The sequence below is a fragment of the Phacochoerus africanus genome, chromosome 3, assembly GCF_016906955.1.
Source record: "Phacochoerus africanus isolate WHEZ1 chromosome 3, ROS_Pafr_v1, whole genome shotgun sequence".
NCBI lineage: Eukaryota > Metazoa > Chordata > Mammalia > Artiodactyla > Suidae > Phacochoerus > Phacochoerus africanus.
Genome location: NC_062546.1, coordinates 145,883,440 through 145,907,877, shown reverse-complemented (window position 1 = coordinate 145,907,877; position 24,438 = coordinate 145,883,440). Strand labels below are relative to the sequence as shown.

The window sequence follows — 24,438 nt, the reverse complement described above, 5'->3', positions numbered from 1 at the left end:
CAATTTATTAGAACACTCTAATAAACATCTCCATGAAGTATATTTCCTTATAATAGGTTCTAAAGTTGGGAAACCTGAATCAAGGAGTATGAATGTTTTTGTGTCTTGGGATGCAGTCTACTAAGTTGTTTTCCAAAGGAGCAGTATAGATTTGTAAAGTACTCTCACCAACAATATTCAAATATTATAAATTTTTTAATTTGATAATTTTATAAGTGAAATATAGCACTTCAGTTTTAAATGCATTTATTTGATTACTAAAGGGTTTTTTAAATTAGTCCTATGTCCTCTTTCATGAATTACTAGTTACTATATAATTCTTTGCAATAGTTCAAACATAACTTGTCTAGTGATGAGAGATGGACCATATAACCTATGAAGAAACCGTCTTATCCTTTTCACACTGGAATGCTCATTATATAGAATCAGATCAGCCAGCACCATTTTAACTGCTGTTTAAGAACAAAAATCAAAAAGAAATGCTGCCAAGAATTGCTGCATGGTGATGTGATTGTTTTCACTGTGTAGAACTAATTTTAAAATCAGACCTGTCTCAGGCTATTCGAAATTCTGATGTATTATGTAAGCTTCTTGTATTATGGCTCATGTCTTCTTGCTTCAAATCTGATCAGAATAGATGCTATTTGAATGACATCTGTCAAGAAGAGAGGTTGAAACCTCTTGTTTGAAAGACAAAGCCTCTATATTCTCTCAGTGTTTTTCCCTTTAGTCCTTTTCTTCCTAATTATTAAGTAGATAAGTTATTGTACTGTGTTCTGGATGGGGAGAAATGATTAGCTTGCTTCATTTTAAAATACTGTTTTCTCCTTCCTTTATAGAATCTTTCCAGTTGTTTATGGTGGCTATTCAACCAAGAGCCTGGAAGACTATATGTAGAGTTACAGTTTTTCTGTGCTGTGTTTAACTTTGGCCAGGTATTTATTTATTGAGAACTTTGAGGGGTTTTGGTTTTCCTAGATGGTTTGATTTGGGGGGGGGGGAGGGGTGGCAGATGTTTTTGTTTTCCTTTAAATCGAAAAGGTTGAGTTTGTTTGCCAGCTGCTGGTATGTGTGACAGCTGACAGCTGCTGCCTATCTCCTCGTAGAAATGAATTACTATATTGGTTAAAGTCATCAGAATGCACACTGAGTGTTTCAGTCAGAAATACCAAATAGTTTTTTGCTTTGGTTTTGAGATAAAGAGTGATAATTTAAGCAGGAACAAGATGTTCTAAGTTCTTTTTAAACTTTGTTGTGGCCTTAATAAGTTACTTTGGAAAAAGTCTTAACTTCTCTGAGCCTTTAGTTTAGCACTTATTTTAATGCACATCACCTCATTTACATTTTGATGTTTCTTCAACTATAGGTATGCAAATTTTTTTAAAAAATCATGTGGTATATAAATAGGAGTTCCCGTCTTGGCTCAGTAGAAATGAATCTGACTAGTATCCTTGAGGATGAGGGTTCGATCCCTGGCCTCACTCAGTGGGTTAAGGATCCAGCATTGCCCTGAGTTGTGGTGTAGGTCGCAGACATGGCTTGGATCCCACATTGCTGTGACTGTGGCATAGGCTAGCAGCTGCAGCTCCAACACTACCCCTAGCCTGGGAACCTCCATATGCTGTGGGTGCAGCCCTAAAAAAGACCAAAAAAAAAAAAATCATGTGATATACAATAAAATCTGACCAAGGATAGTAGTTACCATTTCTTGAGAGACTACTATATGCCAAACATTTTAAAGCATTTTATATTAATTATTTAAATATCACAGTAATATCTGCAGGGCAGACATATCACATCCAATTTAAAATTTAGAAACTAAAATTCCATGAAGAATATAATAGGTGCTGTTGTCTTTATCACTATTAAAATGGATATTTAAGGATAAATGATATTTTACATACTGAGAAAATATTTTATGTGAAAATATTTTATTTCAATCCCTTACTTTGTAATTAGAGAATATTAGTCCCCAGATTAAGTACTGTATTGAAAAAAAATACAGTACTTGAAATCACTGGGTTTGCCTATTAAACCTGAAATAATTGGCCATATGAGTTAGTTAACATTCATCAGTAGACATTCCTACAAGTTTTTCTCTAATATTAATTTCTCAAAATATTTCCAGTTTTGCCATTTTTATGGGAGCAAAATTGGCTATATTTAGACAGACAAGTGACCTATCAGGTTTATTATAGACAGACATGAGCATTGAAAGGCTTTGATGCCCACCTCATTTTGTGATACTGTTCAAGATTTGATTTTGCACCCAAGAACTATAAACTACTAAACGAAAGAATCATGGTCTCAGTAAGCATTTTGCATTCAGAAAGCCCACTCCAAGCTTAGCCATCCCAGGACTGGAACTGATGAAGCTTCACAAACAGAAGCTAATGCCAGGAATATTGCATTTGAAATGCTGCCCCCACAGCTTATGGCTAAAGTGATTCAAAGGAGGGAGACAGATACAAAACCTGCTCCCATTCCGTGTGTCTCTTGGGGAGCTGTGGTAGTAAGGTCATTCCCTTCTGTTGGTTTGTAATTTGAGGTGAAGACAGCTAGGTCCTTCATGTTATTGCATTCTCTGCCCCATCCACGTCAACCTGCACTAAGCTCCTTACCCCTCTGTGCCTGACAAATGGCGTTCCCAGCCTCCCTTCTCCTCAGGCAGTCATGATTGTCCTGATATGTGGCTAATATCTGGTGCCAGTTTGTCTTATTGCCTCCAAATTCTTCAAAGCCTTTTCCTAAGCACTAACCAATTTCATTTTAGATAAATTTTGTTCTGTTACTTCATTATAATCAGATATTGCGGTACTTGTTAATTCTATAATTTCTCAAGTTTTAACAGAAAAATAATAAAGTACTTAAGCATAATGGGAGATATTTTATTTTATTTTTAGAAAGGGGAAAAGACATAGCCCTTAAATGTTTTCATTTTTCTTCAGTAAGCCAGCTTGCAAGTGTGGTTGCTCAGCACTCACTTATATCACCCACCATAATTACTAGGAAAATGATTGGAGAGAGGCAGCCAAATACCATCCGGGATGCCTCTCAGATACCAAAATACATGGATGCTCAAGTCCCTTATTAAGTGGCATAGTATTTGCATATAACCCATGTACATCCTCTTGGGTCCTTTAAATCATCTCTAGATTACTTATAACACCTAAAACAATGTAAATGCTACCTAAATAATTGCCGGTATGTAGAAAATTGAAGATTTGCATTTTAGCAAGTTCCCTGGTGGTCTAGTAGCTAGTACTCAGCGTTTTCACTGCCGTAGCCTAGATGCAATCCTTAGTCTGGAAACATCAAGCCACTGCACACCACAGCAAAACAAACAAACAAAAAAGGTGACCGACTTTACCTGCCTTCAGACACTGTACTTTAGAGGGCCTGCCTGTATGTTCCACTTAAAATGTTGCTCTAATCACTAGAGGTTTACTTCCCTAACCACCAAGTTATTTGGCTTCTATTATTTCTGTCTTAAAATTTTATTGTAGAACTAATAAAATATAACTTTTTTTTCTTCCATAGGGATTTATTTCCTTTGGCATCTTTGGATTGGACAAACATTTAATCATCCTACCTTTCAAAAGAAGGTAAATTTAGTTTTGAAATAAATCTGTAACTGTAAAGGTGATGACAAAGCCATTCTATTAAGATACCGATATTTTTAAACCTTCAATAATTGCAAGGAGACCAAAGAAAGGTTAAACTAAACGCCACAGAAAGGTTATCTGTTGATCCACATATTTGTTGTAAATAATTGCACATATATATTGGAAGAACTATCATTAATCCAACATTGTAATTTGCATTTTAATAAGAATTGATGGACACTGACTTCTATCTATGCCATTAACTACATAAAGTAAAATGAAACTTGAAAATGTATTTTAAAATGGAAGTATTAGGTGATATGCCCCCAAAGGTCTATATCTGATTGTCTTTCTCCTTGGACAACAGGATTTCTCTATCAAACTGACAATTTATAGAAAACTCAAGTTTTCTTCTTTCTAAATTTCAAATTTTTTAATTAGCTTGGTGAAGATTTTCTTTGAATTCAGGTCATGAATTTCTTAGTGAAAAATAATTAATTCGTAAAAAATTTTTTAAGAAAATAAAGTTGGAGTTCCCTGGTGGTCTAGTGGGTTAAGTGTCTGGCATTGTCACTGCCGTGGCATGGGTTGGATCCCAGGCCCAGGAACTTCCACATGATACAAGTGTGGCCAAAAAAAAGGAAAAAGAAAAATAATGAAGTGGAAACACTCCAAACTGAGAATGGGAGGAAGAGGTAGCAGATGGAGGGACAATTCATTGTACTTCCTCATTTGTTTTCAAAGTCAAAATTAGTAGACTCTAGTTAAGTGCTAATGGAGTTTATTCTATTAGCTATATAAAAAGTGCCCGGAGTTCCCGTTGTAGCTCAGTAGAAATGAATCCGACTAGTATCCATGAGGACATGGGTTTGCTCCCTGGCCTCAAGCAGTAGGTTAAGGATCTGGCATTGCCATGAGCTGTGGTATAGGTCAAAATGCAGCTCAGATCTGGCATAGCTGTGGCTGTGGCGTCGGCCAGTGGCTACAGCTCCAATTTGACCCCTAGCCTGAGAACCTCCATATGGTGCAGGTATGGCCCTAAAAGACAAAAAGTAAAATAAAATAAAATTTTTAAAAGTGCCCAGTAAATGGTCACTGTTCTTTCTCCTCCTTTTCTTTCATCATCATTATTAAAATGTAGTTGCTATGGTCATAATCCTTTCATGAAGGAAGAAAAGTATAATAGAAAAGTCACTAAACTTAGTTATCAGCTTCATGACGTTGATCAGTTTAAAAAGTCAACAGATCTACTGTCTGGGCTGGCACAACAGAATTGTTCTATACTTCAAATCCCAGTATTTGTCTCTCTGGTACCAAAACTGGAAAATGATTAAATAAAATACTTGTATGTTATTTTTGCATTTTAAAACAGTATGATGTAGAAATAAGGAACTTCATTTTTTAGTAGAAACTGAAAAGAGTCAAACATGTCTAGACGGTTTAGAAAATGTTCAAGAACCCAACCCCAGCCTAGTCTGAACAGGAAACTGAATGCAGGTTGAATGTGTTTCTGCTCCAGAGACTAAGGATGCCTGGGTGTTGCAGATGACAGCTGAGGTGAATGACAGCTCTGGAACAGCCATGTTGATAGAGTAATAAGCAAGAAAGGGTTCTCTCTGAAGGCTTTTCTTTCCTTAAAAGTGGCCTCCTTAAATTTTGGTTTTCAGACTTGAATTCCTATGGAACAATAAGGAAACAGCAGAAAACAGGGGTTCTCCTGTTCCTGAGGAAATAAAAATGACCTGTCAACAATTTATCCATTATCACCGTGATCTCTGTATCCAAAACATTGTCAGGGAAAGAAGGTAAGAACAGGTTCCAGATAATTATATTTTAGATCATTAAGTTTGGCTTGTAATAGGCGAATTAATGTGCTTGTGACTAACTTCATGACTGTTATTTTGAATAACACATATACACATAAAAGTTAAAATAGCTATGGGTCAGTTAATAGTTTAAGAAAGAGCATGTATAAGAGCCATACACTTTGATTTTTACATTTTTTAATGTCCTATAAATTCTGATTAAAATATAAAATATGAAAACTTTAGAATGAATCAAAATATATCAGAATTTTAACATTTACTTCATGTTGGCCATTAGTCTCTCTCACAAAATTTTGAGATGCATATGTATTTAGAAGTGATCTTATATTCCCCATCTCCTAGGGGTATGCTATTTCATATTGGCTAATGATAATGCCAAGAAAATGAAATGAAATTTCTGTCTCAATTAATTCTGCTGCTTATTTTTCACCCCAAGTCCTAATCTTCAGTCTGTGACATCATATTTATGCTTCTAAGCTTCAGGTATGGATTATACAGCAGGAAAAGAATAAATAAATGTTACAGTGCTAGTATTTTTGGATGTCATAAAAGAGAAAAAAATCAAAACATAATATGAAGAACTAAGTACATTTATGTCTATAACTGTAAAACTGAAAATTACCATTCAGGATTATTTATTTACATATATTATGCCACTATATTTCATATAACCAGAAGGTATCCTGGTATAGCTAATGGAAAGGGACTCACTAGGTGGGGACTAATACTAGAAGAACTAAATTCCTGGATGTTCCACTTATTAGCTTTGTGACACTGGGCAAGTTTAACTCTCCAAACCTTAGTTTTCCTCATCTTTAAAATATCTGGTTCTCCTGGTTGTTTGCAATAGATGGTAAAATCTATACGATGGGTCTAGCCCAGTTTCTGCAAATGGTAAGCTATGAAGAAAAATTAGCTTGCCACCCTCAAAGAGCCAAACACAATTATTTCGAAGTGCCATCTGTGGATCATTTCAACAATTTAAAACTGTTTTTTAAAATTAAAAAGAAGGATCTCTGTGTTAGTTCTGCCAGGCCTACTGTGATTGCCAGTTGTCAGAAAGCAGAGCTCTTGCCATTTGCAGTGCTGCCGAGCTGCCTCCATCCCAGATAGTAAATGGGCATGGGCTGGTAGTGGCACTGCTCTGAACCCTGCACAGTGGCATATCCTTTGCCACTCTGCACAACTCCGTGGTTGTAGCTGCCTGATCAGTCATTTGGAAGCAAATATTAATCAGTTGGTATCAGGATAGAAGGTGTTGGGCTATAAATTTAAAAATTAATCAGCAGAAGGCGGCTCAGACTCAGGGTGTAACATTCAGGCTTTTGTTCAAAGTGATGTTTGTAATTACAAAGCATAAATTAATTAAGATATCTTATTACTAAGTAAAATACTAATCTTACAATATTGTGATTTTACATACTTGAGAAATTTTTTCTTGTATATTAACCTCTTTTCTAATTTTTATATGAAACATATATTCATTTGTGGTTAAATGTTTAAATTTTTTTTCACCTATTTCTCATTTCATCTTGATTTTCATCCATTGTTTCCTATTGTCAAGCACTTTAGGTTTTACAGCTTGACTAATGCTTGTGGACAGATTCATGTTGTCTATTGCATATTTGTATAAAAATGAACAGAGTTCACTTTTTTTTTTTGGCTGTGCCCGAGGCATACAAAAGTTCCCAGACTAGGAGTTCCCATTGTGGCTCAGTGGGTTAAGAACATGACATAGTCTCTGTGAGGATGTGGGTTCAATCCCTGGCCTCACTCAATGGGTTAAGGATCTGGCATTGCTGCAAGCTGCAGTGTAGATCGCAGATGTAGCTTGGATCTAGTGTTGCTGTAGAACTGCAGCTGCAACTCTGATTTGACCTCTAGCCCAGGAACTTCCATATGCTGCAGATGTGGCTGTAAAAAGAAAAAAAAATTCCCAGGCTAGGGATCAAACCTGAGCCACAGCTGTAACCATAGCCCAGCAGTGACAATCCCAGATCCTTAACCTACTGATCTACAAGGGAACTCCTTAATTTTTTTTAAATTTCTCTTTCCCTTGCTTACTTGTTCATACTTGAGGCACCCCATATTTGCATTAGGAAGACAAGTTTTCAATAATTAAGTAAATTTGTAATAAAAATTTTTAATAATTGAGGAATCTTATAGACATTCCTCAAAAAATTAAAAACAGAACCATATAATCTAGCAATTCCCTTCCTGGGTATTTACCCAAAGAGAATAAATGCACTAATTAGAAAAGATATGTATACCCCTTTGTTCATTGCAGTATTATTTACAGTAGCCAAGATAAAGAAAAAAACCTAAGTGTCCCTCAGTAGATGAATGGATAAAGATGTGGTATATTTATACAATGGAATATCACCCAGCCATAAAAAAGAATGAAATCTTGCCATTTGCAACAACATGGATGGACCTAGAGGGCATTATGCTAAGTGAAGTAAGACAGAGAAAGATATATTCTATATGGTTTCACTTATATATGAAATCTAAAAAAAAAAAATGAACAGACATAATAAAACAGAAATAGAGTCATAGAGAACAAACAAGTGGTTGACAGAGGGGAAGGGTATGAGGGGAAGAAAGAAACAGATGCAGGAGATTAAGAGGTTCCAGCTGCAAAATAAATGAATCACTGGGATGAAATATACACTGTGGGGAACATAATCAACAACTATGGAAAAAAACCTTACTTTTATAGCAAGACAGATCTCAATATCCTTGCCCCTGCTTCTTAATGCAGCAAATTCCTAACAAACATCAATAAGATTATCTTGCTCAGGACAAGAAGAAAGGCTATTTGTGGGAATTGTGATAAGCAGAAAATACTGTTTGATCTGAATAATTTAATAAAAATTGCCACTTAAGAGCTCGCAAAAAATATTATTTAATGCTCCTGAGACAATTATATTTTAAATAAGAATACAACTTATAAAAATACATAACAGTCAGCTGTCTACAGAATATATCTGATGGTAAAAGACCATCTGCTCTAAAAAGAATATTTCTTTGTTGATGCATTTACATTATCTAAGTCATTTTTGTTAAGTGTTTCTGTTTTCACAAGCATTATTGGCATATTTTGTTTTTCTCTGGTGGGTCTTTCTAGAGTCAGGTGATTTAATAAACCCTTTATATTCAGAATAGTTTCATTCCTGCCACCTTTTAACTATCATGCTGTCTTTCCCTGTCTCCTATTTTTCCTTGCTTGTCCTCCATTATGCAGTGCTGATACCAGATTTACAGAACATGTGGGTGAATCATTCCTTTGACATACAGGTGTGGTCCAAAGACTTCTGCTGGGACCTTCTGTGGCTGTGACTTGGTGAACTGGCTAATTGAAGTTGGCCTTGCCTCTGACCGTGGTGAAGCTGTGATATATGGAGACAGACTGGTGCAAGGGGGAGTGATCCAACATATCACCAATGAATATGAATTTCGGGATGAGTACTTGTTTTACAGATTTCTTCAAAAGAGTCCTGAACACAGTCCTCTTGCCACTAATACACACACTCCCCAACAAGAAAGATATAAAGAAATTGAGCATTCATCCCCACCCACCAAGACCTAAGTTATGAAGGAGACAACCCCATATGGAGTCACATTCTGGCCCCAAATCTGTTACTTATTAGCTACGGGACCTTGGGTAAATCACAAGTTCTCTGAGCCTCATTTGCCTCTTCTGTAAAATTTGACATGTTCTCACCCCATGCTATGATTCTGTGATTTCATGTGTATGGAAAACACACAGGAAACTGACTTAGGAAAAAGAGAACTAATCAAAATTTAAAGTTCTCATAATGAATATATAATAATTACTATAAAAATTATGCCAACATTTTAAAACATTGCTTCCTGCAATTGTGTGCTATAACTTCAAAATCAACATCCAATTTACTATTCTTTTAAATTGCCAAATTTGGCAGGTGTGCTGCTGGCAGAAAATGGACCTTAAATTATGACAACTTTGCACTTACTGATAGCACCTCCTAAACAAGTATTTTAATGATTCTAATGAGAGGCCTTCTTATTCTATTTTCCCATTTCCTTCACAAATAGTATTCATTAAAAACTACAAGCACTACTTTTTTAAGGTTTATCGTCCCTTGCTTTTCTATCCAAAATACTAATCTGTGCCATTAGGAGGGAAATAAGAACCTTCATAAGTAATATTATCTCTAAAGTCCAATAGAAGTGTAGTCTGATCTTTAACTTTTGTAGTAAAAATAATAATTTGGGTAAATCCAATTAAATTTATCAACAGAATTATTGCCATTTTATATATCACTTCTGGTGTTTGCACAAAGCATCTCAGTACAGAAGGATAGCCCTATTACCTATTCCCTAAAAAGAAGAAAAAAAGCCTGTATAATTCAAGCCAAGATTTTTAAAATTCTATGCCTAACATCCTACTTTTACATTTACAATTTAGTTTTTTTAAGTATCCATGTGTAAAATTTTATAAATTTGAAAATTACTAAGTGTTGCCCTCAGAAAAGCTTTATCTTGAGTCCATTAAGGAGACGTCTATTCATATGACCTTTGAACCTCTACTTAATGTCAGTACTAGTTTAACTTATTTAAAACTGTTTCAAATATTTATTTGTCTCATACTTTTAGTGTCTTATATATAGAAGCCATTTAGAAAATAACTTATAGGGTTAAATCATTGCCCTTTTAAAGCAACAAAAATGTAATTTTTAAAAAAACCTGCATGGAAGCCTAGTGTATTTAACAAGTAAAATATACATCAATGTGTAGCATTAACCTATACCAATTTTAAGTTATAATTAGGGAATGGGGTTTTTCAGCAGAACTATCTTGCTGTGTAACTTTAAAAATATATATATATATGACCACATTATAATTCTCAGAATGCTCAGGAGTAATCATAAAGCTTCATTGCTGTACCAGAAGACTTTTACATAGTTAGAGCAATAACGATATTAATTCATATGCATGCAGGCAATTCAGACTCAAGTGGGGAATTTGTTTTGCTTGTGAACAAATCATACCATATGTGTTCTATTATTTGCATGAAGGAAATTGGCAGTATCTTTTTCCATAAGAAACACTAAAAGAAAACCCTGACTTGAGAATGATCTGCAGTTTTAGATAATGAAGGCTTTTAAGAGATGTTTTTAGAATTAAGGATATGCTAATTTTATTAAATTAAAATATTTGTAACTTTTACTCCCTCACTAACAAAGCAAGTTTCTCAATAAAATACCTATTTTAACTTGCATTGCCAGCATCTTTTTTTTTTTTTTGAGTAATCTCAAAAATAATGCAGAAGCCATCAGAGAAGTCTTTTCCATGGGTTTTCATTGTTTCCTTAAATGGGTCTCCTGAGATTGTTGTGTTCCTCATGACCCTATAGGATCTGTGCACCAGGCCTTGCCCAGTAATTCACTCAGCAAAAACCTTTTATTAATGAGTCAATATGACATTAGAGTCCTTCTCACATATTCCATAATTTGTAATATTCAGGGTCACTGGATTCCCTTGTGGTACAGCAGGTTAAGGATCCAGTGTTAATCCCTGTAGTAGCTCAGGTCACTGCTATGGCTTGGGTTCGAGTGGTGGCCCAGGAACTGCTGCATTTTTTTTGGGTGGCCAAAAAAAAAAAAATGCAAGGTCACAGCTGGGAAAATTACCTAATGGAATTTTGATTAAAACCTACCCCTTTTATACTAATTTTCAGCATTGTCAAATATTCTTTTCTTTGTTCTCAATGAGGGATTCCACACCTAACTTGTGTTTAAACTTCAATATTTTTAGAATAAAGTGTGCTTGGCATTTAAAGAATAAGGATTGATGATCAGTACATTTCTAAAGCAAAAAATATATATATAACTATTATTTTACATGTATGCAATAGAATACAGCTCCTAGTTTTTGCCCCATCATATCTCATATCATGTAAAAAATTACTTTAAACCACTAAGCATATTAATCAAGAGATGAGTAATGGTTAGAAACAGTTTAGAATCAGAAATGCTATCATCATTCTTCAGGAAAAGATGAGACAGTAACTTTTAACAATTGTCATGATAAAAGCCTAAAGTAATTAATAAAAAAGAAAAAATATTCACTCAGTAGAACCTATTTTGGGGCAAATTTTACAAATAGGAACTAGATTTCCAAAATTCTAGCCTGCCTAATTATTTCTAAATTTTTTATTGAAAAATTAATGTATAAATTGATGTTTTCATCAAAGATCAAACTAGCCTTCTCTACAATAATCACTTTATTAGATTATTCACTTGGTTTATTACGTAAATAATAAACCATTATCATTTAAGGATTGACCAAAAAAAAGCTTAATTTCAGTTCCTGGATTTTTTTACTCTTAAAAAACACATGAAATTTAAGGAAACCTTAAATTTTCTATAGTATACATCAAGGAATAAATTACTCACACAAGCACCAAAGCCCCAATACCATACTGAATTTAAACAGTGAAAGTCTCCAAAAATGTTTTATAAATTAACTAGCTGTGTTATAAAATAATTCTTTTATTTAGGGAATTATTATTTCTATTTTGAATATGGAAAAGGGAACAGGTTGACCTCAGCCTTACAAAAGGATACCACTGTACAGACATACTGTCTAGCTAATTTTATCAACTTTATAGGCAGAGAGGAGGACTATGTAAATTCTTTCCATCAGTACTTGAATATTATTTTAAAAAATGTTTATTAAGCATCAAGCTTGTGCCAGACAATGCTGAATACTGAACACACAACAGCGGGGGGGAAAATGTGATTCCCATCATCATAAAGCTTCTATTCTGCTGCGAGAGACAGATGTTAAACATTTAATTACACTTGTGATCAGGATCACATGTGGCTCTGAGAGTATAAAACATCAAGGAATAAATTACTTGATCGTGTGTGTGGGGAAAACTTCCCTGAGGAAGTCATGGTTCAGCAGAACTCTAAAGCATGGAAAGAACTACTTATATAAAAAACACATGAAATGAATGGGACAAGCAGAGGGTACAGCCATGATGAAGGAACCAGGCACATTCAAGGAATTGAAAGGGCAGAAGAGAAACTTACAAACAAAATGACAAAAGCATAATTAGATATAGCTGGGGGTAGATCAGCAGGATTGGATTGGGATTTAATCTCAATGACTTTTTTTGCCACACCCCAAGCACGGGGAAGTTCCTGGAGCAGGGATCAAAACCCACACCGCAGTAGCAACTCGAACCACAGCAATGATAACACCAGGTCCTTAGCCCGCTAGGCCATCAGCAAACTCCTCAATGACTCTTTGAAGAGTCTGACTCAATAATAAAATGAACAACTTGATTTTTAAAAATGAGCAAAAGATCTGAGTATCTCACTGAAGAAGACATACAGATGGCATATTAAAAGATGCTCTGTATCTTATATCATTAGGAAAATGCAAATGAAAACAATGTGATACCAATACATACCTATTAGAATGGCCAAAATCCAGAACACTGACAATACCCAAGGATGTGGAGCAATAGGAATTTTTATTCCCTGCTGGTAGGGATGCAAAATGGTACAGTAGTCACTTGAGAAGATAGTTTTGGCAGTTTCTTAAAAAACTAAACATACTATTAGCATTCCAACACTCATGCTCCTAGGTATTTGCCCAAATGAGTTAAAAACGTATGTCTACACAAAACTCTGTATACGGATGTTTATAGTAGCTTTATTCATATAATTGCCAAAACATGGAAGCAACCAAGATGTCCTTCAGCAACCACGACATCCAGACAACGGAATCTTATTCAGCACTAAAAAGAAATGAGCTATCAAGCTACAAAAAGACATAGGGAAAACTTAAATGCATATTACATAAGTTAAAGAGCCAATCTGAAAGGGCCACATACTGTGTGATTCCAACTATATAATATTCTGGAAAAGGCAAAACTCTGGAGACTATAAAAAGATGAGTGGTTGCCGGGGGTTAGGAAAGGTGGGATGAATAGGTGGAGCACAGAGGCTACTTAGAGCAGTGAAACTGTTCTGTATGATACTCTAATTGTGGATACACGTCATTATACGTTTGTCCCAACTCAGAATGTACAATGAGTGAACCCTAATGTAAACTATGGATTTGGGTGATAATGATTTATCAATGTGGGTCCGTCAGTTATAATTAATGTACCATTCTGGTGTGGGATATTGATGGGGGGAGAATAGAGGAACAGGAGATATATGGAAACTGTACTTTCTGCTCAGTTTTGCTTTAAACCAAAAACAGCTCTAAAAATTAGTCTTCTTTTTTCCCCCTAAAGTTTTAGAAGGGAAACTCATGACTAGATTTAAAATTTTAGTAAATCGCTCTGGCTGCAGTGACCCACATGGATGAAGATAAAAAGCAAAAATAGGTGTAGAAGAACTTAACTGCAGTGGTCCAGGTGAAAGCCTGGTGCTAGTTTGGTCTAGTGTGCTATCAAAGGAGAAAGTGAAAACATGTGGGCCCTAGAGAGAGAAATAAGACTCACGTTTCTGTGCCTAAACAAATAAATGAACTGCTTACCCTTAGTTTGCTCACATATTTAAAAAGAGAGCAATCAATGAACTACTTACCCTTAGGTTGCTCACGTATTAAAAAGGAGAGCCACTTGGGGGTTGGCCAAGTGGCTTCATGATTTAGGAAGAACCTATCACTGAACTATATGTAAGGCAAACCAGAATTAACTGAATACTTGAAACAGGTATCTTTTCTTTTGTAATAGCGGCCCTGCACTGGACAAGAGGAATCAATTTCAGGCAGATTATGATTTTTATGAGAGAACTTTAAAAAAATTCCTGAATACTCTTTAAATATAATGATTCACTACTTTAATGATAGTTCTAATTGCAACGATAACTACCAATAAATACGATAGTGTATTCAAATAAAATGGAAATTTCTAGAAACCAATACATACATAGCATTATTTTGAGTTGGATCTTTCATTTGTTTATATCTTGAATCCTACTTTGGTAAACTCTATGTAATTTTAACAAAGTTTTATACTCTCTGGGTAGATACTATTATGATACTATTATGATATTCATAATACATTGTACATTATAACATTTCTTAATGTTCATAACACACTATTTTTTGTCTTTTTTTTTTTAGGGCCACACCTGCAGCATATGGAAATTCCCAGGCTAAGGGTCTAGTCAGAGCTGTAGCTGCAGGCCTACAGCACAGCCATAGCAATACGGGATCTGAGCCATGTCTGAGACCTATGCCACAGCTCACAGCAACACCAGATCCTTAACTCACTTAGCGAGGCCAGGGATCAAACCCATGTCCTCATGGATACTAACCACAGTGGGAACTCCGTAATACACTAATATTTCTATTTCATCACCACTATCTCATCCCTATTCCTGTTTGCACTGAATGAACAGAGGTAAAAGATGAGAGAGATTTAGACAACAAAACAGTATCTCCTAAGGCCTAGGTTTATTCCATTACCTAGTCTCCTAGGAAAGCTCTTCTAAAAATATTAACCAAAAGCCCATTAAGGAGCATGGTCAGCTAAGCCTTGACATATGAGTATGTTTGAGTTTAATAAAACATTTGCGTAGTTAAAACCTGGTAATAAGACAATGTGTAAATCTATAAAGTTTTGTTAGAACTGGTTAATACTTGTCTAAAGCACAAAAAAATTCATTGGTTAAGACAATATTTTCCATTACTAAAGAAAAATCTGTTTTCTCATTGTAACTAAGAAAATTATTTGAGGACAATTCATAATCATAATAAATACTTGCATTATTTGAATGTTTCATGCTTTATGCAGAACTAGATATTTATTATGATTTTTTAAAAGGTGTTATGGCTAAAAAAATTAATACAAGTTGGTACCTGAAGTATCATCTGGCAATCCATGATATATGTGTCCAGTTTCAATGTTATTTCTCAATATTTCAACAAGGTTGTATATAGTTTTAATAGCCAAGCATCACTTGAATGCTATTAAAGAATAATCAAATATTCTCAAACTAAATTTACATTATTTACCAAGGTAATAGATTCTAACTTTGAGGAAGATTGCCAACCATTTATGTGATCACTAAGAACTAAAATTTGACTTATAAATTCTAATTTCATCTTTTGTACACTGAGGAAAAAGATTAACAATTTTATCCACATCAAGATGCTTATTTTGAAGGATCGATTCCATCTCTTTGAATAGTTCTTTCTCCAGTTTCCTCATGCTGTCCAACATTGTTTTGGCTTTTTCCTGAATGATGAAAAAATAAAAATAAATATATACACAGACACACATGTGCACATACACACACACACACACACACACACACACACACACACACACACACAGACACACATGTCTAAGAAAATTCCAAAGCACCTCTACAGACAAGGTTTGTTCATCCTGGTTTCTATTTCTGGTTTTGTTTCCCTTCTCCTATTCTTCAGCTAAAGAAGGAATGAAATTCTTTGGTAAAAATCATTGTTTTAAATTGAGTTATGTATTAACCCCAAATTATTAGCTATTTTTAGTAGAAAAGACAATAGTAATTAAGTAAAATTAGTCTATAAGCATTAAACTTAAAAGATAAATAATAGGCCACTTGAATATATGGTATTAATTGTGTATGAGGAAGGCTGCTCAAAACTGAGGCTGAGATATTTTTGTGAATTTGGATCTTCTATATTTAAAACCAGTATTATCAAATTAAACAAAGGAAACAGAATATTAACGTTCAAGAGAAAGGGCAACTAAAAGAAATGACTTTCTCTATAATTCCTCCTTGTTTCAACAAAGAGGGAGAAAAGGTCATAATTCTTATAGATAGGAGCAATTTTTAAGTTATTAATGAGTTACCATGATCACTTAGAGGGTAGGTTCTGATGGAAAAAGTATGTAAGGAGTTCCCGTCCTGGCGCAGTGGTTAACGAATCCGACTAGGAACCATGAGGTTGCGGGTTCCCTGGCCTTGCTCAGTAGATTAAGGATCCGGCGTTGCCGTGAGCTGTGGTGTGGGTTGCAGACGTGGCTCGGATCCCGCGTTGCTGTGGCTGTGGCACAGGCTGGTGGCTACAGCTCCGATTCGACCCCTAGCCTGGGAACCTCCATATGCCGCGGGAGCGGCTCAAGAAAAAAGGCAAAAAGGCAAAAGAAAAAAAAAAAAAGAAAAGAGAAAGTATGTAAGAAGAGAATTACTAGAAACTGAACATAATATAAAAATCTGAACCATTATTGGGCAGACGGGGCAGAACTCTGCAAAACAAGGATACTTAACCTTGACATGTACTTCGGTATGAAATTGTACATAATTTTTTCTGAAGAAAGACTGCATTTCATATTAGTGGAAAAAACATATTTTGTCTATAAATGGTCACCTCTTTGTAAAACAAAGTTATATCCCTATTTCATAACATCCCCCAAAATAAATTCCAGATAAAAAAGAACTAAACTTTTTTCAAACACACACATACACACTGGAAGAAAATACAGAAATTATATTTATTTTGAAGTCAGGCAGAGCTTTTGAAAAATGAAATCAAGCTCCCTTAAAGTAAAAAAACTAACAAATGTAATTAATTAAATTTTAAACCTTTGACAAAAATTTAAATAAACAGGGAGCTCCCATTGTGGCTCAGCATGTTAAGAACCTAACTAGTATCCATGAGGATGTGGGTTCAATCCCTCGCCTGGGGCAGTGGGTTAAGGATCTGGTGTTGCCACAGCTGTGGCATGAGTCACAGTTCTGGCTCAGATTCGATCCCTGGCCTGGGAACTCCATATGCTTTTAGGTGGCCAAAAAATAAATAATAATAATAATAACATAGCTCTATTATAATCTGTATTTGTATAAAGAAAGGTGGAATTCCAAAGTTTAAAATTTGGAATGGATCATATTTTAGGTTATTCTTAACGACAAACACAGACAATAATCTAATCATACCTCCTTACTATCGAGTATTTCCAGTGCCTCTTGATGTTTTTGGTAGAGTGGGTGTCTTCTGTCAGGCTTAATATTAAAATGTGGCTTCTTTTTAACTGAATCCTCAGGTTCAAATGTAGGTGAACTGGTGTCTGATAGTTGTGAAATATTTGGTACAAATACGAAAGGCTTAAAAACAGATCTAGAAGAAAAAGTCTTTATTAGATTGGTATGTAGGGATAAAATATTCAGCATTATTCTAAATCTTCTAAGATTCACTCTAGTTTCTATTAATTTATAACATATTAATTGTTCCTGTCTTACTAGTTAATACCCATGCCTGTCTTCCCTGATACACTGGGATCTCCTTTTGGATCAGGGGGACCATACTTTATTTAGCCTTGTATTCTCATGAACCTAACAAAGGGCCTGGCATATAAACAGTGTCAACTGAAATTACAGTTCACCATTTTCTACTGCAAACTCCACAGCTGGAGAGTAAGAACAATCTTCAATGTAGTAGACTGAGGATTAGGATTTGGGAAGAAATTCAGCTGCAGTATTAAGAAAGGGTTCATAAGTTTCATTTCATTCTCTTCACAATCTAATATTATGAAAGATTGTAACACTCAGGATACTGAATATAAGATCATTTCTGGAATTCCCATTGTGGTTCAGCAGTAACGAACCAGATGAGGATCCATGAGGACACGGGTTCAATCCACGGTCTCGCTCAGTGAATTAAGAATCTGGCGTTGCCATGAGCTGTGGGTAGGTCACAGACACAGCTCGGATCTGGCGTTGCTGTGGCTGTGATTAGGCCTGTGGCTACACCTCTGATTTGACCTCTAGGCCTGGGATCTTCCATATGCCATGGTGTGGCCCTAAAAGAAAAAGAAAGATCATTTCTAAATGCAATATGTGTTAAGTTTTATAAGAGATACTGATGATTAAATCAATGTAGTCTGTATATATGTTACTTAAGATATAACTTGAACTACTGATTTTAAGCTTTACATGTATTTTCTAGATTGTTTAATCTTTTCACTTTTACTAATCATTTAACATTGTAATACTGAAATCTGCATAGGAAAACCAATCTACTTTCATTTCTTGACAATTTTAAATAAATTTGGGGAAAGAGGGAGTGGGATAACTTCGTACCAGAAACTATAAACATTTTTGTCTCATAAGAATGAGAATAGTTATGGCAGTTATACACACATAGAAATGGCAGACTAAAATCAGAACAGAAAATGCATTCAAAAACTATTGTTGTATTTGTGCAACAACAATGTAGCCTGACAAAATCATCAACAGACTAATGACCCTACCGTACTCACTGACCACCTCCCCCCACCCCACCCCCCGCCTAGTTTATAGCATTTTGTAACTCTACCTCTCAGGATGAGGAGTCCCTGTAAAGAAATGAATGCAAGGAAGGTTGGAGTCCTGAGGTAAAATAGAAACCATGCTTGCTGTAGTCAGGAATTCTCCCTCCATATTAATGCCACTTGGTTTATCTCGGAGAATTTCCATCATTGTTTTGAAAGTTATGTTTCCTAGGGAAATAAATTTTAAGACCATCAAATGCATATGCATTTAAAGGCTGGTATCCTGCAATTATGAATGCCTTTCTCTATTGATAATACATAATATGACATAGTGGTCTAGGTATAAATTTAAAAGATTGACTACAAACAACCCTTGTATCATAACTATTAGACTCACTCCACTGTTTCAAGGAAGATATTTTTTTAAGTATAAAATTTACAAAGCCTCAAAAGAGTATAACAGGTAAAATCTGTTATTTTCTAAGAAGAAGGAAATAATACTGAGAACACTCAACCTCACGCCCTTCCAAAATTTTTTAAGATTTTTTATTATAATTGATTTATAATATGCTGTCAATTCCTGCTGTACAGCAAAGTGACACACACACACACACACACACATTCTTTTTCTTACATTATCCTCCATCATGTTCCATCACAAATGACTAGATATAGTTTCCTGTGCTATACAGCAGGATCTCATTGCTTATCCATTCCAAATGCAATAGTTTGCATCTACTAACTCCAAACTCCCAGTCCATCCCACTGCCTCCCCTTCCCCCTTAGCAGCCACAAGTCTGTTCTCCATGTCCATGAGTTTGTTTCTTTTCTATAGATAGGTTCATTTTGTGCCATATATTAGATTCCCAATACAAGCAATATCATATGATATTTGTCTTTTTCTTTCTGACTTACTTCACTTAGTATGATAATTTCGACTTTCATCCATATTGCTGCATATGGCATTATTTTGTTCTTTTTATGGCTGAGTAGTATTCCATTTTGTATATGTTACTACATCTGCTTAATCCATTCATCTGTCATTGGACATTCATCTGTCATTGTTTCCATGTCTTGGCTATTATGAACAGTGCTGCAATGAACTTAAGGGTGCATGTATCCATTTCAGCAAACATTTTGTCTGGATAAATGCCCAGGAGTAGGATTGATTGGTCACATGGTAGTTTTATATTTAGTTTCCTGAGGAATCTCCATACTGTTCTCCATAGTGGTTGTACCAATTTACATTCCCACCAACAGTGAAGGAGGGTTTCCTTTTCTCCACATCCTCTCCAGCATTTGTTATTTGTTGACTTGTTAATGGCAGTCATTCTGACCACTGTGACATGGTACCTCACTGCAGTTTTGATTTGCATTTCTCTAGTAATTAGTGATGTTGAGCATTTTGTCATGCACCCATTGGCCATCTGTATATCTTCTTTGAAGAAATATCTATTCAGGTCTTCTGCTCATTTTTCAATTTTTTTATTTTTATTTTATTTTTTTTTTTTGCTGTTAAGTTGTATAAGTTGGTTGTATATTTTAGAGATAAAGCCCTTGCCAGTTGCATTATTTTAAACTATTTTCTCTCATTCTGTAAGTTGTCTTTTTGGGGTTTTTTTATGGTTTCTTTTGCTGTGCAAAAGCTTGTAAGCTTGATTAGGTCCCAACAGTTTATTTTTGCTTTTATTTCTGCTGCTTTGGGAGACCGACCTAAGAAAACATTTGTACAATTGATGTCAGAAAATTTTTGCCTATGTTCTCTTCTAGGAGTTTGATGGTGTTCTGTCTTATGCTTAAGTCTCTAAGCCATTTTGAGTTTATTTTTGTGCACAGCATGAAAGTGTGCTCTAGTTTCATTGATTTATATGCAGCTGTCCAGTTTTCCCAGCACCACTTGCTGAAGGGACTGTCTTTTTCCCATTTTATATTCTCGCCTCCTTTGTCAAAGATTAATTGACTGTAGGTGTCTGGTTTATTTCTGGGCTCTTTATTCTGTTCCATTCGTCTGTATGTCTGTTTTGGTACCAGTACCACACTGTCTTGATCACTGTAGCTTTGTAATATTGTCTAAAGTCTGGGAGGGTTATGCCTCCTGCTTGGTTTTTCCCCCCTCAGGATTGCTTTGGCAATTCTGAGTCATTTATGGTTCCATGTAAATTTTTGGATTGTTTGTTCTAGTTCTATAAGAAATGTCATAGGTTATTCGATAGGGACTGTACTGAACCTGTAGATTGATTTGGGTAGTATACTGGCCATTTTAACAATATCAATTCATCCAATACAGGAGCATGAAATATCTTTCCATTTCTTTGAATCCTCTTTAATTTCCTTTATTAATGTTTTACAGTTCTCAGCATATAAGTCTTTCATCTCCTTAGGTTTATTCCTAGGTATTTAATTTTTGGGGTTGTGATTTTACAAAATATTGTTTTTCTATATTCCTTTTTAAATATTTCATTGTTAGTATACAAAAATGCAACTTATTTCTGAACATTAATCTTATATCCTGATACTTTGCTGAATTCATTAATCAGTTTGAGTGGTTTTTGTGTGGAGTCTTTAGGGTTTTCTATATATAGTATCATGTCATCTGCATAGAGTGACAGTTTTACCCCTTCTCATCCAATTTTGTCTGATTGCTGTGGCTAGGACTTCCAATATTACACTGAATGAAAGTGGTGAGAGTGGGCATCCTTGTCTTGTTCAGATTTTCGTGGAAAGGCTTTCAGTTTTTCTCCACTGAGAATTATATTTGCTGTGGGTTTGTCATAAATGGATTTTATTATGTTAAGGTATGTTCCCTCTATACCCACTTGGGTAAGAGTTTTTATCATGAATAGATATTGGATTTTGTCAAACGCTTTTTCTGTATCTATTGAGAATATCATGTGATTTTTGACTTTTCTTCTGTTAATGTGGTGTATGACTTGCTTATGCTGAACCATCCTTGTGAATCTGGGATGAATCCCACTTAGTTGTGGTATATGATATTTTTTATATGTTGTTGGATTCAGCTGGCTAAAATTTTGTTGAGACCAAAGTTTTTTAAGATGTATGTAGTTAACAATTAATTAACAACATCACTAACTATTATTTGAGTCAATCCATTCTGGAAACCAAATATTAAGAGAATATTGTGCTTAGTTTTCAATATTATACAAGATGTTTTTCACAAAATAGCAAATTATTTTTCTATAACAACCCTCTATACCTGACATTAATGCTCTTATATAAAAGTGTGAATTGTAACCTGAGTGGGAATGAAGGAGACAAAAGAGATTATTGGCTAATGTAATTTGTAGGTACATAGTTCTGCTGTGCTAATTTTAAAATGTAAATGTCTATTCAGCAAGCATTGCTGGGAAACCTGGACAGCTGCATGCAAAGCAATGAAACTAGAACACACCCTCACACCATGCACACAAATAAATTCAAAATGGCTGAAAGACTTAAATATATGACAGGACACCATCAAACTCCTAGAAGAAAACATAGGCAAAACACTCTCTGACATCAACATCATGAATATGTTCTCAGGTCAGTCTCCCAAAGCAATAGAAACTAGAGCAAAAATAAACCCAGGGGACCTCATCAAACTGAAACGCTTTTGCACAGCAAAGGAAACCCAAAAGAAAACAAAAAGACAACTTACAGAATGGGAGAAAGCAGTTTCAAATGATGCAACTGACAAGGGCTTAATCTCTAGAATATATAAACAACTTATACAACCCAACAGCAAAAAAGCCAATCAATCAATGGAAAAATGGGCAAAAGTCCTGAATAGACATTTCTCCAAAGAAGATATACAGATGGCCAACAAACACATGAAAAAATGCTCAACATCGCTGATTAGAAGAGAAATGCAAATCCAAACTACCATGAGATATCACCTCACACCAGTCAGAATGGCCATCATTAAGAAGTCCACAAATAACAAGTGCTGGAGGGGGTGTGGAGAAAAGGGAACCCTCCTGCACTGTTGGTGGGAATGGAAACTGGTACAGCCACTATGGAGAACAGTTTGGAGATACCTTAGAAATCTATACATAGAACTTCCACATGACCCCACAATCCCACTCTTGGGCATCTATCCGGACAAAACTCTACTTAAAAGAGACACGTGCACCCGCATGTTCATTGCAGCACTATTCACAATAGCCAAGACATGGAAACAACCCAAATGTCCATCGACAGATGATTGGATTTGGAAGACATGGTATATATACACAATGGAATACTACTCAGCCATCAAAAAGAATGACATAATGCCATTTGCAGCAACATGGATGGAACTAGAGAATCTCATACTGAGTGAAATGAGCCAGAAAGACAAAGACAAATACCATATGATATCAGTCATAACTGGAATCTAATATCCAGCACAAATGAACATCTCCACAGAAAAGAAAATCATGGACTTGGAGAAGAGACTTGTGGCTGCCTGATGGGAGGGGGAGGGGGAGGGAGTGGGAGGGATCGGGAGCTTGGGCTTATCAGACACAACTTAGAATAGATTTACAAGGAGATCCTGCTGAATAGCATTGAGAACTTTGTCTAGATACTCCTGTTGCAGCAGAAGAAAGGGTGGGGGAAAAATGTAATTGTAATGTATACATGTAAGGATAACCTGACCCCCTTGCTGTACAGTGGGAAAATAAAAAAAAATTATAAAAATAAAAAAAATAAAAATAAAGCCAATCCTCCCAAAAAAAATAAATAAAATAAAATAAAATAAAATGTAAATGTCCATTGTGCATGATGAAAAGAAATGTCATTATATTCTATTTTCTGCTTTCATATGTAAAGTTTGGTATTTTTAAGGTTTTTTTTTAAGAAAAATAGAAAAAAACATCTATCTTTGTCTCTTTAGCAAACACAATAAAGCCACAGTTAGAGAAGCTCAGAATTTGGAAGGCATTTCCCATCCCCTCCAAATTTTAAAAGCCAAATATACCATCAGACAGTTCTGTTCCTTTCTATACACATTCATGTCAAAGATGAGGTTTAGGATTTATCTCCTGATTGCTTCAAATTAAAATTTACTGCGCTAAGCTTAACTAAAATAACCTTTTACTTTCCATCCATCTTCTGTCCATTTTAGTCCTATCTTTTGTTTTACACTGGTCCTAACTCTGCCATTAGATTATAAATTTTCTAAAGACAAAAATGGGATAGTCTCTGTTTAGTTCTCATTCAGTCAACACATGTTAATCAAACACCTACTAAATTCCAGGCACTGTCCTAGGCAATGGAGATATAGATACACAGAAAGACAGAAAGATAGATACTGATAGATTTAGACATAGATATATAGCTCTAAGAATATAAAGAGGTGAAAGCCCTCTGATCCAACTTCAATTGAGGTAACCACAGTTAACAATTCAAAAAAGATTTTTCCTAAAGAGTTTCGGAACAGGTTTAAAACCTTCTCTTTGAATAAATACAAGAAATTCTCATTATCAGAAGAAAGGTGGTACCAGAAAATAGCTACTTAAAGCAACATTTTTTTTTTTTTTTTTAGGGCCACACTCTTGGCATATGGAGATTCCCAGGCTAGGAGTTTACGCCACAGCCACAGCAACATAGGATCTGAGCCAAGTCTGCAACCTACACCACAGCTCACAGCAATGCCGCAGGATCCTTAACCCACTGAGCGAGGCTAGGGATTGAACCTGAAACCTCATGGTTCTTAGTCAGATTCATATCTGCTGCACCACGATGGGAACTCCCCGCAACATTTAAAATAAGA

General features: G+C 35.3%; 2 protein-coding genes across 9 annotated transcripts in view; one reads left to right on the top strand and one right to left on the bottom strand.

The window, feature by feature from the left end:
- The window catches only part of GPR155 (G protein-coupled receptor 155), a 44,489-nt gene extending 33,797 nt beyond the window's left edge, over window positions 1-10,692 (top strand). For 3 of the 4 annotated variants that reach the window (XM_047772914.1, XM_047772915.1, XM_047772918.1), the window contains 4 exons: window positions 840-935; window positions 3,541-3,605; window positions 5,273-5,410; window positions 8,729-10,692. In XM_047772914.1, the coding sequence (XP_047628870.1) occupies window positions 840-935; window positions 3,541-3,605; window positions 5,273-5,410; window positions 8,729-9,020 (591 nt within the window). In that variant the 3' untranslated portion in view covers window positions 9,021-10,692. Of the gene's footprint in view, window positions 1-839; window positions 936-3,540; window positions 3,606-5,272; window positions 5,411-8,675 lie in introns of all 4 variants that reach the window. The other variant, XM_047772916.1, reaches the window with a different exon arrangement.
- Window positions 10,693-14,716: 4,024 nt separating this feature from the next.
- Window positions 14,717-24,438, bottom strand: part of SCRN3 (secernin 3) — a 39,255-nt gene continuing 29,533 nt past the window's right edge. For all 5 annotated transcript variants that reach the window (XM_047772908.1, XM_047772912.1, XM_047772909.1 and 2 more), the window contains 3 exons: window positions 18,752-18,914; window positions 17,374-17,554; window positions 14,717-15,683 (listed from right to left, as the gene is read on the bottom strand). In XM_047772908.1, coding sequence (XP_047628864.1) covers window positions 15,513-15,683; window positions 17,374-17,554; window positions 18,752-18,914 — 515 coding nt within the window. In that variant the 3' untranslated portion in view covers window positions 14,717-15,512. The remainder of the gene's footprint in view (window positions 15,684-17,373; window positions 17,555-18,751; window positions 18,915-24,438) is intronic.